At 40.8% G+C, this 14,298-nt stretch overlaps 1 protein-coding gene across 2 annotated transcripts in view; it reads right to left on the bottom strand.

The window, feature by feature from the left end:
• Positions 1 to 10,180: 10,180 nt before the first annotated feature.
• LRP8 (LDL receptor related protein 8) overlaps positions 10,181 to 14,298 on the bottom strand; it is a 152,811-nt gene continuing 148,693 nt past the window's right edge. For both annotated transcript variants that reach the window (XM_052665766.1, XM_052665768.1), the window contains 2 exons: positions 14,013 to 14,185; positions 10,181 to 13,027 (listed from right to left, as the gene is read on the bottom strand). In XM_052665766.1, the coding sequence (XP_052521726.1) occupies positions 12,989 to 13,027; positions 14,013 to 14,185 (212 nt within the window). In that variant the 3' untranslated portion in view covers positions 10,181 to 12,988. The remainder of the gene's footprint in view (positions 13,028 to 14,012; positions 14,186 to 14,298) is intronic.

Raw genomic sequence — 14,298 nt, 5'->3', positions numbered from 1 at the left:
TCACATAAATTGATTCTGTAAAGTTGAAGTGGGTTTTTTACAGCTTTTTTTCTATGGCTCTTCTATTCCAGTGTTTGAGAAAAGGTCATCTTCTTAGTGGACACTTGGTATTATATGGTCTATTCAATCTGTATTATTTCTGTTGATGCTATTGTGGTAGTGTACTTTTTTTTTTTTTTTCTTGGATCTCCCTTTTTTTTCCTCTTAACTTTGCTCTTCCCAGTCAACCCAATTTCAGCTGGATGTTTGTAGTAGTTCAGAGGTGTTTGAATCTGATTAATGCTCAATTTGAGTTGTAGAAACTCGAATGTCTTAGACTAGTCTGATGTGCCAAGCTTAGGTTAACGTGTGTTTTTCATGTTTTGGTCACTGTGTGAGAGCTCAAAGGGATTCCTCCTCTAGTACCTGTCCTTATGGGAGTGAATTGCAGTGTGTGTCTGCAAATGATGTGTCAGTAGAAGAGTGTGACTAAGTACTGGCATTCTTATTGTTGCTTTGACCTTTAATTTCTCAGCATAAAGCTGCTTAAGAACTGAAAGCCCTTTAGCCCTTTTTTTTTGTACTGCTTTCAGGTGGAGATCCAACTAAAAAAGATAAAAAAGAGGTCATCTCCAGAGTTAAAGGATCTGGAAGGAAGGAACCAATTTGAGGATTGAAAATCTGGTAGTAGATAAAAAAACATGGAAAATGCCAGAGCCTCACAACTCTTCGTTCTCTCCAGACATTCATATTTTCCCTGTATACACAAAATATCTTCTTTGGAATCATGGAGATTTTGCTGGACAAAGCAAAACTTTATTACTATTATAGCATAGTGGTATTCTGTAGGACACTAGTTCCTAAGGAGGATTGCTGTTGTTTTAGAGCATTTTTATTGGTTTTGCCTTAGAGGGGTAATATTGTGGCCTATGAAGAAAATGGAAGCAAATAAAGACATTTTGCCAGTCTTGAACAATTTGAATACTGAATAGGTATGAAATCTGTTTTCACCATGAGTGGAATTTTTGGTTCTTAATGTTAGATATCTACAATTCCAAGTTCTCTTTAGACTTGAAAGTAGTTCAGAGTATGCAAGGTGGTGGGGGGGAAAAACACAGAACTTCAGAATAGTCTAGAAGAAAAATGCTCATATACTTGAAGCTCCTCCTCTTTTTTCTTTCTTATGGAAAGAAGATTTTCTTTCTTATGTGATATGTTTCCACCTGATTTCTCCACAGGTGCAGTGATCTGCACAGAGGTAAGAATATCTCTCTGTCATCTGCCTTGCAAGCCAAGGCAGAACACTGCATCAGTGATGAAGTAGCATCAGTTAAAAGATCTAATACCTATTATAAACACGTTCCTCCTTTCATATAATTTTCCTGTTGCTCGGTAGTTACGTTCCCTAGAAGACAGGGAATAGAATGTTTTCTTCAGGAAAGAATAAATTCATACTGTAGGTGTTAGTGCAGCTGCCTCAGTAGGAAAGGAGCTTATAACCTTTATGGTAATGATGAATGGTGAATATTGCCTAATCTTCTGCCTGTGACTTTATATTGACATCCCCTATATGCAGCATGCCTGCTAACCTTTGATTAAGATTTTCTGTTCTCTTTCTGAAGTTGATGGTGCTAAACTGGAGTATGAACTGATGGCTGGAGAGTATGGTTTGGTTGTTAGAGTGAATGGATACAATCATAAGCTACTTGGAAGTCCTAACATCACCCTCAGCAAAGCTCAACAAATCATACCTTGAGCACTGTTTTCTACATTAGTCAAAGGCCTAGAATGCTTAGGTTTATGTTGGCATTCATTAATTCATAGTTCTGTGTGGTTAATTTTAGGGCGCTGGTTGAAAAGAAGGCAGTCATCTTTGTTCTTCCTGTCTTGTCGTAACATGGTGGCTTAAGGAGCCTGTCTTTTCATCAGAAATTTACCATGCACTTCTTTGCATGCTGAACATAGAGAATGCCAGCTCAATAATTATATGTGAGTTCAATTCTCAAACTGCCAAATATTTTTGCTTTATACTGAGTAACACAACTAACGATCGGGTGCCAAAGCTGTCGTGAATTCAAGAACTAAAATAGTTATCCTGCATGTATTTTTTCTTAGTTACTTGCATTTCTTCTGTCAGCAGCACCTGTGTGCGTACTGTGAGGTTCACATTTGTTCTTAGAAGATGAACAAATGTTCAGAGCAAGTGTCAGCTGTGTCAGTCCCCTCCCACAGCTCACGTCCAGCTGCTTTGTTTCTTTCTAATTGCCAGTGGTCTCACTCACACGTCATGCTCTTTCTTTAGTAGTTCTTCTCTCAGTCTCTCTGGAAGGACGTGTTGTTTTTGATTGTCGTTCAGACTGCTTTTGTTAGTTTCTTAAAAATAAAGCTGAGAAGGAGAAATACTCAGTGCCTGCTGCTGCACAGGTAGGGGTAAGTAGATGAAATTAACATCACATGAGATTGGTGTTAACCAACAAAATTTGATTTGGAAAGGATAGCTTACTTGAGTTACAGCTTCTTTACAGCTGAAAAGAGCAAGAGATGCCTGGAATCTTCTTCAGCAGATCAGTGGAAACCACCTTGCTTAATCTTTTGAGGAAAAGACAGTAGCCAGTACTGGGTGAATATGGTCTGACATCCTTGATGCTCTTTGGATTTGATGACGTAGACATTCTGATAAGCCTGATGTGTTGATTTTTCTTAAAGGAGAAAATATTAACCAAAATGGGGCTGCAGCTTTCTGATCTGCAGAAGCAGCCAGAGGTGCTTCGTTTCACTACTTCTTGTTGTGAAGGCAGAGCATGCTCTAGAAAGGAGATGTGAAATGAAAGCTAAGGGTATTTTCTAGACTATGTATCACTAATAGCTGTCAGTGCTTTTGTAAAATGAATTTGTATATTATGTTGTCTCTGCTAGGATTTTGCTTTGAACAGACTAACTGACATTCAAGAGTTTCTAAGCCTGTAGATTAAAAGGCTCTGCTTCAGGATTTAGGGTTAAACTGAGCCTTGTGTGGGCTGCTGTGTGGGTAGCAGTGTGTAGGTCCCTCAGGAGAGAGGGAGATAACTGTGTCAAGTAATTGCATAAGCTGTTATCAAGTTTACTGGAAGTTCCACTGTGTATTTAAAAACCTGACTCCTGCAAAATGTCAATCCCATGCTGTCATCTCTAAAACTCAGCATGTTGGAAGATGAATTGTGGTTGTTCTCTCTTGTATTATTTTTGCTCAGTGCAGCTTCTCAGCAGCGTGTCATCGTTTCTGAATTGTTGGCTTTTTGTTTTCAATATTCCTGCACTGAAATAAATGTTTTATTGCAATGAGGCTGGGGCATTGTAATGAAGGCGTTCAGAAGGCAGGCAGTTTCGAGCTGTTCTCAATAGAATCTTTTCTCAGTCTGCAGCTGCAATCTGGATCAGGCTTGCCCAATTGTACTGAAGGCTGCTGAAGAATAGAACTTTGCCCTGTCCCCTTAAGCATCACCTGTGTGTGTTTTAGGCTCTGTAGAGCCAAGTCTATAACTGCACTTACTGCCACCTGTGCTGCTGTTCTCAGGAACTCATAGCAGCTAAGCTTTCAAATGAAACGCCAGCAAATAAGCAGTGAAGTGTTTATAGAATGCTGTAGGGCAGTTGGAGGCCTGTTCCAGTGCTGCTGGAGAATCCTAGATGACTTTATTCCCTATCTGTGAGTACAGAGATAATCATTTAGATATTGGAGGGGACTTTCACTTAGTATTTTTAAAGCTATGTGGTGCCGTTTAGAAAATGGAATTTGACAATGTGTGCCTTTCAACTTGTAGTAATTCAGGCATCAAAGTCTTTTCCTGCATTTCATACACACCTCCTGTTGTCTTCCACTGATGGTAGGATCAAGTTAAAACCCTTTGGTCTTTAGAAGCCACCAGCTGATAAATTTACCCAATGAGAAGTTACTGCAAAGTTTAAAAACATTCACTTTTCATAGAATTTAGCTGATTTCTGCTCAGGGCCTTTTGATTTGTTGCAGCCTTTTCTGCTAAATGGAAGAACGTTCTAGTATAAGAATCCTCTAATGTAGCAAAGCATCTGCCAGCTTTTCCCTGAAGACAGTGCTCAGTTCACAGTTCAGCTTGTGAGAGGAGGGAGAGAGCTTTCTGTGTATTTATTTTTTTATTCTGTAGCATTTTTCCTAGGTCTCTGCTAAAACTTCCTCAGTTTTTTTAGTGCCCTCTCTGAATTATCCACTCAACACAGTATTTCTGTGATGATCTTTGCAGAGATGGAATTTCTTAATCCTGGGCATGAACTCAGTGAAGTTCAAGATCCCTTGGTTTATCAACCCCTTTGTTTCATTTTGGTAATTGCAGATTGCTTTGATTTCTCTTGGGGCTGCTCTCAGTTATGTCTGAGTAAAGTCAACTAGAATTTTGAAAAGGATTTCTGAATTAAAATGGATTTTTTTTTTTTTTTTAAATAGAGATCTACATCATGTGATTTTGGAGCATGGCCTGTGGTCTGTGATAGATCAATATCAGAGATTAATGGAGGGAATTTCTGCAGTCTTTACTGTCTTTTGTTCAGGCTTTCAAGTCACAGCTGTTTGTGGAGGGCTTAGCAGACAGAAATCTAACGTGGCAGGCAAGCATTAAGCTTAACAATTTGGGTGGGCCCTTTATTTGCCTTTAGAAAAATAGCTGTTTAAATATTTTGAACACAATTACAGAAAATGTTATTGCTAAGCACTTTGCCAGCCCTGTGTCCCAGTGGTGTTTTGGCAGATTGAGGTGGCAGAAAAGTGCCAGTGTATCTAGGATGCTTACAAGAGAGGTTCCTCCTCTCCCTTTTTTTCTGTCTGGTCCTCTGCTTAAACTGAGCTAAACTACCTGCATCTTCCATGGCTTCTTTTCTTTCTCCCACGTTGTGATTGAATGAGGCTACAGATGCCCAAGCTATAAATTATATTGGAGAATTGTTTCTTGATTTTTTTTCTTTCTTCTTCCCCACCCTCAGAAAGTAGAACAGGGCAGAACTTCTTGTCACCTCCCATAGCCTTGGGAGTTGGCACATTTCTGGCAAGGGCACTGGAAAATTGCAGTTGAACCCTTCCTGAGTTTTATGGTGTACATAGGGATGAATAATTGTCTTTGCTGAAGCTAAGCTGACTTCATTTTTTTCTTAGGAAGCAAAGCGTGTGCATTATGTTCTTGTTGCTCTGCAGAGAGGGACCTGGATGTCCTGGTGGACGACAGGTTGGCCATGAGCCAGCAGTGTGCCCTTGTGGCCAAGAGGGCCAATGGCATCCTGGGGTGCATTGAAAAGAGCGTGGCCAGCAGGTCAAGGGAGGTGATCCTCCCCCTCTACTCTGCCCTGGTGAGACCTCATCTGGAGTACTGTGTCCAGTTCTGGGCACCCCAGTACAAAAAAAACAGGGATCTCTTGGAGAGAGTCCAGCGGAGGGCCACGAAGATGGTGAAGGGCCTGGAGCATCTCTGCTATGAGGAAAGGCTGAGTGAGCTGGGTCTGTTCAGCCTTGAGAAAAGACTGAGAGGGGACCTGATCCAGGTCTATAAATATCTAAGGTGTGGGGGGCAGAATGGCGAGGCCAGACTGTTTTCAGTGGTGAGTGCAGACAGGACAAGGGGAAACGGCTGGAAACTGCAGCATAGGAAGTTCTGCACAAATGTGTGCAAGAACTTCTTTACAGTGAGGTGACGGAGCACTGGAACAGGCTGCCCAGGGAGGTGGTGGAGTCTCCTTCTCTGGAGATGTTCAGGACCTGCCTGGATGCCGACCTGTGCGACCTGCTATAGGGAACCTGCTTTACAGGGGGGTTGGACTCTATGATCTCTGGAGGTCCCTTCCAACCCCTACAATTCTGTGATTCTGTGAGTATCCTGCACAGTTCCCCTTCAGTTACATTCTTCTGGAGAAGTGGATTGGAATTGATTGATGACTTTGCTCAAGAAAGCTTCTGGTTCTTCTGTTAATTTAAATGGCAATGAGTTTTAAAGGGAGGGGGACCACAGCAGCACTTGGTTGTGAAGTCTGCTTTGTTGTTTCTTGGCTGAGATGTGAGGGGGTGTTTGACCCTTGGCTGTGTAGTAGCAGGGAGCGTGTTAGAGACCTGAGCTATTTGTATGGTCTGTGGTAGTTTGTGCAGCTGCAGTTCAGAGGAATCAATGCAGAATTGGCCTGCAAGACTGCTGTGCAGAGAGGGAGAACTGGATGGATGGTAACACAGTTGCTGTGCACAACACCTACCGAGTCCGTGGTGCAACTGCAGGCTACGTTATTTTGTGATTATTTCCAATATGGATATTTTGCTTTCTCATATCCCATCCACTTCAGTTGTGATATTGTCACATTCCTTACCCTTTTCCCTCCCCTCTGTTAATTCAGAGTAGTCTTTCTGTGCAGTGGATACCAAAAATATGCCTGCTTTCTACATTGAAGACACAATAGAAAACCAGAAATCATTGGTTTGTTGTTTTGTGTGTGACTTACTGAGTAGTTAATGCTGGAGTTGATGCAGGGGGGGTTTATTGGTCTTTTTTTAGGCTTGTGGGAGGAGTTCAAGAGAATGTATTCTCACAAAGTTGCTTGTGGTAAGTTGTGACCTTTTGTAGCAGATCTGGAATTGTTTGATCCATGATCGGTGGCTGGATCATCCCTGGCTACAGGGCCTGAAGTAGTTTGGGCATGGTGAAACATCTGCTTTTGTGAACAGGAGTGCATCTTGAATGGCTTTGAGCTGTATTTCAGATGCACGTGGAGGAGCCTTGTTTCAGTTCCCTGTGAACTAAAGAAACACTTGAAGGTTCTCTGTTGGAATGTGTAACTCCTACTGACTGGTTTGTTGTTGTTGTTTGTTTCCTGATCCTAGTCCCTTTTACCTCATTGATACCAGAAATGGTCTTTTGCCACCCTCTGTAACGGTGTAGCTGAAAGTACATGGTAATGCAGTGTCATCAAGGGCAGCATGATCACTGGGGGCTTCTGTCAGTGTCTCAGTGACTTATGCAGGGGTGCAGGTGGGGCCATGTCCTGTCTTTGCACTGGGATGCATTCATGTCTCTGTGTATCTGTTATTTAGAGTCTAGTGTTCATGGTTTGAAGACTTTTCTTCTAATGTGTTCGTGCCTTAATATATTAAAACTATATAGGGACTGCTTCTGTAAACTGATAGCACAACTGAAGGGGAAAAAAAAACAATGTTCTGCATTTAGTGGTTGTTCAGCTAAAAGTGGTGATTCTGAAAGTCATCAGTGCTGATCTGTAGCTGTGTCCTGGGCTGGCAGTGATAGGTAAGGAGAGGGACAACCTTACTGGTCCCTTCCCTGCCCTGTGTTTCTCTCCTTGTCTGCAAAGACAAAGTAGGCATTCACAACGACAGTCTGTCAGTGGTTTTTATTGAATAATTCTTAAATGACCAAAAGAAGAAAAAAAAAATGTATTTTAGACCTCATTTATAAACGTCACTTCTTACCATGCTGGTTTGGAGTGCACATCTGCTTAACCTCAACGTGGCAAAATCATTTGAGATGTAACCTTTCCTGCAAAAAGTCCAACACTCATTTATGAGAGATCCAAACCGTGCATTTTGTTTTTTCTTCTTTTGGATTCAGCAGTGATATTTGTGAACTGCAAGTGCCTAAAACAGTTTCAGTAAGATTAATGACAGCCAAACTTAGGCCATATGTGTTCTTGCACCAAATTTGCAGGAATTCTTAGCGTGTAATTATCTGGGCCTGTTATAAAATGTTTAATGAAGATGTGAGTTCATTTTTCATGCTGCAAAGATTAAAGCATAGAGGAAGGACAGTGTGTAATTGCCTGGTGCTGTTGTGAGTGGAACCAGCTTGCTCTGATGTCCATGCACTGCTTTGTTCACTTGGACAATGTTCAGCTTCAGTGATTGCATTTTCTAAAGAAATTTCTATGCAGTCTGTAGAAAATAAGATAATTTAAACAGGAAGGAAAGCAAATACAAGAAATTACTCACCTGATTGTGTTGTACTGAAGCAGTCTGTTCTGTCTACTCTATCTAATTTCTGACAGTAGCTTGTAATGGATGCTGAGAAGAGATGAGGACGCAGTGTATGTGGCTACCCCTGTGTGTGCCCAGCTTTCAGCTTCCTGAGTTTGCTGCCTCAGGGTCCAGAAGGTGCAGCTGAAATGCTGTAATGAGCCACAGGCAGCCCTGTACTCACAGGACAATGCTGCAGAGGATGCCACAGTGTAGTTATGCATTCCATGAGTATTTTTTCATGTATTTTGAACCTGCTATCTGATTAAATGTCCCTGCATGCTTTCGAGTTCTGGTACTGTGAGAAATGGGGAGTAATTAATGGTGCAAATAAAGCACCGGGGAATAAAGATTTTAGATATAGGTGTTATATGGCTTATCTTTTCAATTTTGTTTCCCTTTGCCACTGAGTTGAAGCTTTGAAAAGATGCACAAGCTCGTTTGATTACCCTGGTTGACCTTCTCAGTACCTTTTTTAGTTGCGTTTGGCCTTAAGATGGGAAGATCAAGGTTATGTTGGAAACTTAAAAATCCATGTTTATCATGAGTTTTCTGTAAAGCACCAGATTCTCTTATCCTCATCTGCTCTCTTGCAGAGCTGACGTGTTTGAAAAAGTTACTGTCACATGCCTTTAGCTGATAATAGAGTGTATATTTCCAATCACTTCTGTCAGATTTTCATTATTAGTGGCTTAGATTTAGCTTAAGAGAATTCCTGTCATCAAACCTTGTACATAAGCTTTAATTGGCAAGTACTGTGTATTTTCTGAGCATTACTGCAGAGTGTTCTCTTTGCTTAGACCTTACACGTTTGTGCTTAATAGCAATTAGTTCAGGGGCTTTTCTTGAACATTTGGCCATAAGGTTTTCCATTCCCCTTACTCTGTAATGGCTTAAAATAAATGAATGTATGTGCTTTCAGCTGTGTTCCAGAGGGGGAATAAATACATGAAAATAAATTACTAGTTAATTCCTTGTCCGGCAGATTCCTAAGATAAAAATCCTGAATGTGATTTACTCAGTGAGTTGGTAGGGAAGTTCCCTGTTGGAGTCCTGTGTTCTATGGTGAGGCTCCATCCTTGTGTGAAGAACATTTTAAAGACCATCTTTATGTGCTGTGGAATGCAGAGTTTCCATTGTAGGAGCTTTTTGCTATATTTATGGTGGGTGGGTGTCTTTAGGAGTGGGAAATCCCTTTACCTCACAAGGCAGAATTTGTATTGCACTTTAACGAGCTTCAGGTTGCTTGTTATGTATGCCCTCCACCCTGTAACAGCCTTATATTTCTATTCCCAAGTCTTGCTGCTGAGAAGACTGTATTTTTTTTCTGTTGTCAGGTCCTGATGTGCTAGCTGAGAAATCCCAGGAAATGATCAGTTGCCAGATGTTGCAGTAACACAGCTTCAAAGTTGAAACCTCTGCTGTTGTCATCATAATCCACAACAAGTGTCAAACTTTGACTGCATGAAGCTGGCACTGCAGGGCTTGTGGATACCTTTGTTAACCTGTGTGCTGTTCCCAGGGCATCCAAAGCAACTGCAGCTGCCTCTGAAGTGCTCCTGTTGTAGCTGTTTGGGCACCAGGACCAGCAAAGTAAGTGAGTGTGTTTTGTTAATAACTGCTTTGACTTGGCCAGTGTGTTAATGTGCAAATGGACTATGGTATATCTATCTATCTATCTATCTAGAGAGAGAGGGAGGGAGGGAGAGAGGGAGAGGAAGGGACCTTGAGACCCATTCTGGTTCCAACCTGGCCTGGGCTGGCTGCCACCCAATAGATTGGACATGGAGCACTCTTTTTTTCTGGTAATTACTTCTATTTGCTGCTGTATTACTGTCCTAACATGTTTAATTGAAATATTTTAATTGAAAAGATACACACTACTTCTGAAGGCTTTAGCAGTGCGTAGAATGACTTAGGATGGAGGGGACTTTCCAAGTCTCAGCCCTCTGCTGAACAAAACAGTCTGCTTGCTTAAAGCTGGCCATAACCTGTCTTAGTTATTCCTGTTATGATGCTGTAGCTGCTACAGATGGTGAAATTCCACAGAGGACAGCTGAAGTATGCCAACAGGGCCCTAAGCCCCTCTTCCAGTTTTAACAATTAAGAGCTAAGGAAAAGGCAGACCAAAATGCAGTACAGTACCAGTTCTAAGAGACAGCATTTTCAGTGCTAAAACGTAATTAGCTCAGTAGGCGCAGATAAAAAAAATTTAATCTTTCTATAGAAACAGTGCACTGTTTTACAAACGTATTCATTTGGTTTTCAGTAATCCTTGTTCATGTAAGTACAGCACGTGTTACACAGCAGATCCCTCCCCACCCCTCCCTGGTCCTTTTGTCCATACCAAAAACTGAAACACAAAAGGCACCAAGCAAGAACTTACTTTAACAGAACTCCAACATGACAAGACGGATCAGAAGTGTTCACAATGTTAAATATCATCCTAACAACCTGAACTGTTATTTAAAATAATTTCTTAAAAAAAAAAAATTGGTGTTTAGTTGAAATCAACACTGCACATTGAGTTCATTTACAAAAAATGCAGCCTTTTTTACACGGTTTATACAGGTTTGTGTGTACGTCCTCTTAGAAAAGTATCAAAACTGTAGAACTTCCAAATCTATTTACATGTCTGTTAGTTACAGTGTTGTCACATACAGCCTTCTCTCAGTTTTTCTTCATGCACACAGTGCATGAATTTGCAGACACAGCTTCATACATTGGAACAGTAACAGAGAATCTCAGTCACTTCTGTACTGCCTTAAAATCTCGAATTTGAACAGAAGGGTGCTTGATTCTTTAGATGTTGTCTACAAAGGCTGTGAAGTGAGTAGTTTGAGTGAAAGCAAGGGAGTGCTATCCTAGGTCTTTAGACACCTTGTTCCTTTCTCAGTCAAGAATTCAAGTCCAACTCACCTTAACTCATCTACTTCCTGGGAGTCTCACAGCATGAGCTAAGAAAAGCAGAGGGTCTTCTGAACAACCCTGCCAAACAACATTGCTACCCTCAGCTCACACCAGCAATCTGTACCACAATGAGAGAGAGGGGGAGGAGGACCTGGACAGTCCTCTCTGCTGCATGGAACAGGTGAAAAACACCAGCTGGAAGAAGGCCTTGCTTTTGGCCTAACTGCCTGTTTGTGCCCTTTGAGGTGAAGAATCGGCACCTGCTGTGGTTTGATAGGAAACTTGGTGAACCTGAGAGCAGAGCCTTACATTAATGTTTTCCATTTCAGTGCACAGACCTTAAATAAGCTACTGGAACTGAAGGGGTGGGGGAAGTAGCTGTGTAGAAAAGGGAGGCTAGTTTAGCAAGAAAAGAGGCTGTTCTTGATTTCTCCTTCCTAAAGCAGTATCTTGGAATCCCAGGCCATCACAAAGGTGATGTTCTTCTGCAGGAGGAGCCTGTTTAAATATATTTATATATCTTTCTGCCATCAAAGGAGTAAATTAAGAATGCCTGGACTCCTTATTGCCTATTTCTGCAGCAGGATTATGTCAACTATTTTAATCTTGGTTCATTGTAACTCTTAGGACACATGGTGCATATTTAGACTCTTCACTGTCTTATGGGGTGATGGTAACAGTGCTATTGAGGTCTGCAGGAGAGAGAGGAACAAAGTTTGGGAACCACAGAGAATGAAAGGCAGTTACTAACAGAGCAGAATGCTTTCAACCTCTTTTTTCTGTGATGTTTTGTTTTTTTTTTTCAGATACCACTGAATTCCAGGAATCAACTATTGATAGAGCTGTGAGTTTTGAACCTTGTCTCACACTCTGTTATGTCAGATCTTCCACAGTGCAGGCATTCGCTTTGATGACAGCTGCTGCACTTCAATGAATTCCACTTATGCTGCACTAAGACACTGCCCCACAGTACCTCCTAAATTGAGACTCTCAATGAAGAAAAGAGTGGGGGAAAGGATCCAGAAGGTAAGGGATTACCTTCTGTTATTGTGGGACTATTTCCTGATGAGCCTTCCTGAGTGCTCACTTTGGGTATCTGAAAGAGTGTGTCTCAACCTTTGTTTTTGCTAATTCTAAATGCATGTGAGAGGAGCAGGATGCCTAATGGAGGGAAAAAGATTTAGGTTTATTGTTAGAAACAAATGAAAAAAATCAGATTTGTACCAACCTGTAAAAAGCAACAGTACAGAATGAAAAATGTGGTCACTGTAGGAGCTGCCCCTGCCTGAAATGCTGTTAGCAACAGCTCTACAGCTCAAAGCAGTGCAGGTGAAGCTGGCTAAACTGGAAAAGGTGAAAGCAACCCTTGCAGGCCACTTTGGGAAACAGAAGCCCTGTTTGTTATGGCTGTCATTTATTGGCTGTCTTACAGTACAGCTGTTTCTTTGCGTCTTTAGATTTGAAAGTGAACTTCAGACACCTGGTAAAAATTCAATTATCCCTAATTTTCATAAACATAGCCCAGTAGTTTTAAAATATATGTATATATTTATATATATGTATATATTTATATGCCTATATATCTATCTAGACTAGATAGATATATACACAGATAATCTATGCACAGCAAGCCAAACATACAAAAAATAAATACTCTCACCCCTCTACTATATTTACAGATCAGATCTTATAATCCAGATTTTGTTAATAAATATTTCTAAACGGTCTGTACAGGACTTATTTTACTTATGTTGATGGATAGCCACAAAGCATATTCAGTATATTTACAAAATATCTATAAATATAGTCTTAAAATAAAGCAGTAGCTACTGAACCGTCAGCCTGCTGGTTATGTACATTGAGTTAGTAGCTCAGCAGTTGCTTATTGACTATCACAAATGGGTAGTGCAACAAGTTAAAATGTGTATAAAAGATTATACATACAAAGCTCTCACATCCTTTGGATGTTTGCAGTTCATTATAACTCTGTGGTTACCCTTCTGCAACATAAATAATGATTCAAATAAAGAAGCAGGTTTTGTGATCCAAAGAAAACTTGTTCGGTGCGTTCTGGTTGAAGCAGCAACTTTGTGCTTACGGCAGCCCATCGTCTTCTAAGCTCAGTGCTACGCGCTGTGAAGGAAGAAAAGCAAACTTGAGGAGAAAATCTGTGACTTGTGAATTCTGATACACAAGCAACAGTATCAGAATTTGGTTTCAAATTGTATTTCCTGTTAAAAATCTCTTTGCTGCCTTCATGTAATGGTGACAAATACTATTTCATGTACTGATTTTTCCCCTAAATGAGGTCTCTCCCTGAAGTTTTACTACAGAGGCATTGGACAGTTCACTTTACTTGTACATTACACGGATAGAGCTCCTTGTAAGGACTGATGCACTTCTAGGTGACTTTCAGGTAATACAGGGCATTAGTTAAGTTCCTACCTTCCTACAGAAACTATCACCTTCACTCACTCAAGATCTTTCTCTCTTCTGAAAATACAAAGCAGTTATTACTGCCAGTGCTTCATCTCGTCAGGGCTGCTGCTTGGAAGGAAGCTCCAATGCAGACCAGCTGCCACGCACAACAATTTCTCTGCATACAAAGGATTTACTAACAAAGCGAGTATTTCGTTTTTGTAAAGATTAATGTTGCCAAGACAAATTTCCTTAACTTCTTACACTTCCCCTTGTGAGAAATCTGACTTTTGCACTGTTCTATCATACGGAAAATACAATTTCTCCCTGGTTTGCACGGAAATGGAAGTTATCCTTAAAATAGTTCAGGTACTTGGTAGGAGTCTGAGCAACGTGGAACCTTTCAGAAGATAAGTCATCAGTTGTCACATATTGAGCTCTTGAGATGGAAAGACAGCAAGTATAAAGCAGACTGTCTGTACTGATTAGAACAGATGCTCTTCATTTAAACAGCATCTTATTATACACACCACTCTATTTTAAGATAAGTTTAGTCTTCTGCCTAGTCAGAGATTACTGAATTATACAATGACAAAAAACAGAACTAATAACATCAAGTGTCCAACAATGTGAGAGAGAATTCTCTAAGCCAAATTCTCAGCAAAATGCATCTGTGTCAGCAGGTTCCTCAGATACTTACTGCTGGATAGACATGTCCAATTTGGGCAGTCCGACCAATATGGATTTCATCTTCATCTTCCTCTTCTGTTGTCTTCCTATATACTGGATTATCAAAATTCATGCTTTTAGTGTTCTTCCGTTTCCAGTTTCTCCAGATGAGGTATCCCCCCATGCACAGCAAGCCAATAACCACTGATGAAAGGAGGCAAAAACTGCTGTTAGCCAGTTTTGTGGAGAAAGGAGGAATCTGCTGAGATGTTCCTAGGCAAGTCTATATCCTTCACTACTGTCTCAAATCCAGACTC

The sequence above is a fragment of the Tympanuchus pallidicinctus genome, unplaced genomic scaffold (assembly GCF_026119805.1).
Source record: "Tympanuchus pallidicinctus isolate F22 unplaced genomic scaffold, pur_lepc_1.0 scaffold7, whole genome shotgun sequence".
NCBI classification, from domain to species: domain Eukaryota; kingdom Metazoa; phylum Chordata; class Aves; order Galliformes; family Phasianidae; genus Tympanuchus; species Tympanuchus pallidicinctus.
The sequence above is the reverse complement of the archived record's forward strand: the minus strand, read 5'-3'. Positions and strand labels throughout refer to the sequence as shown.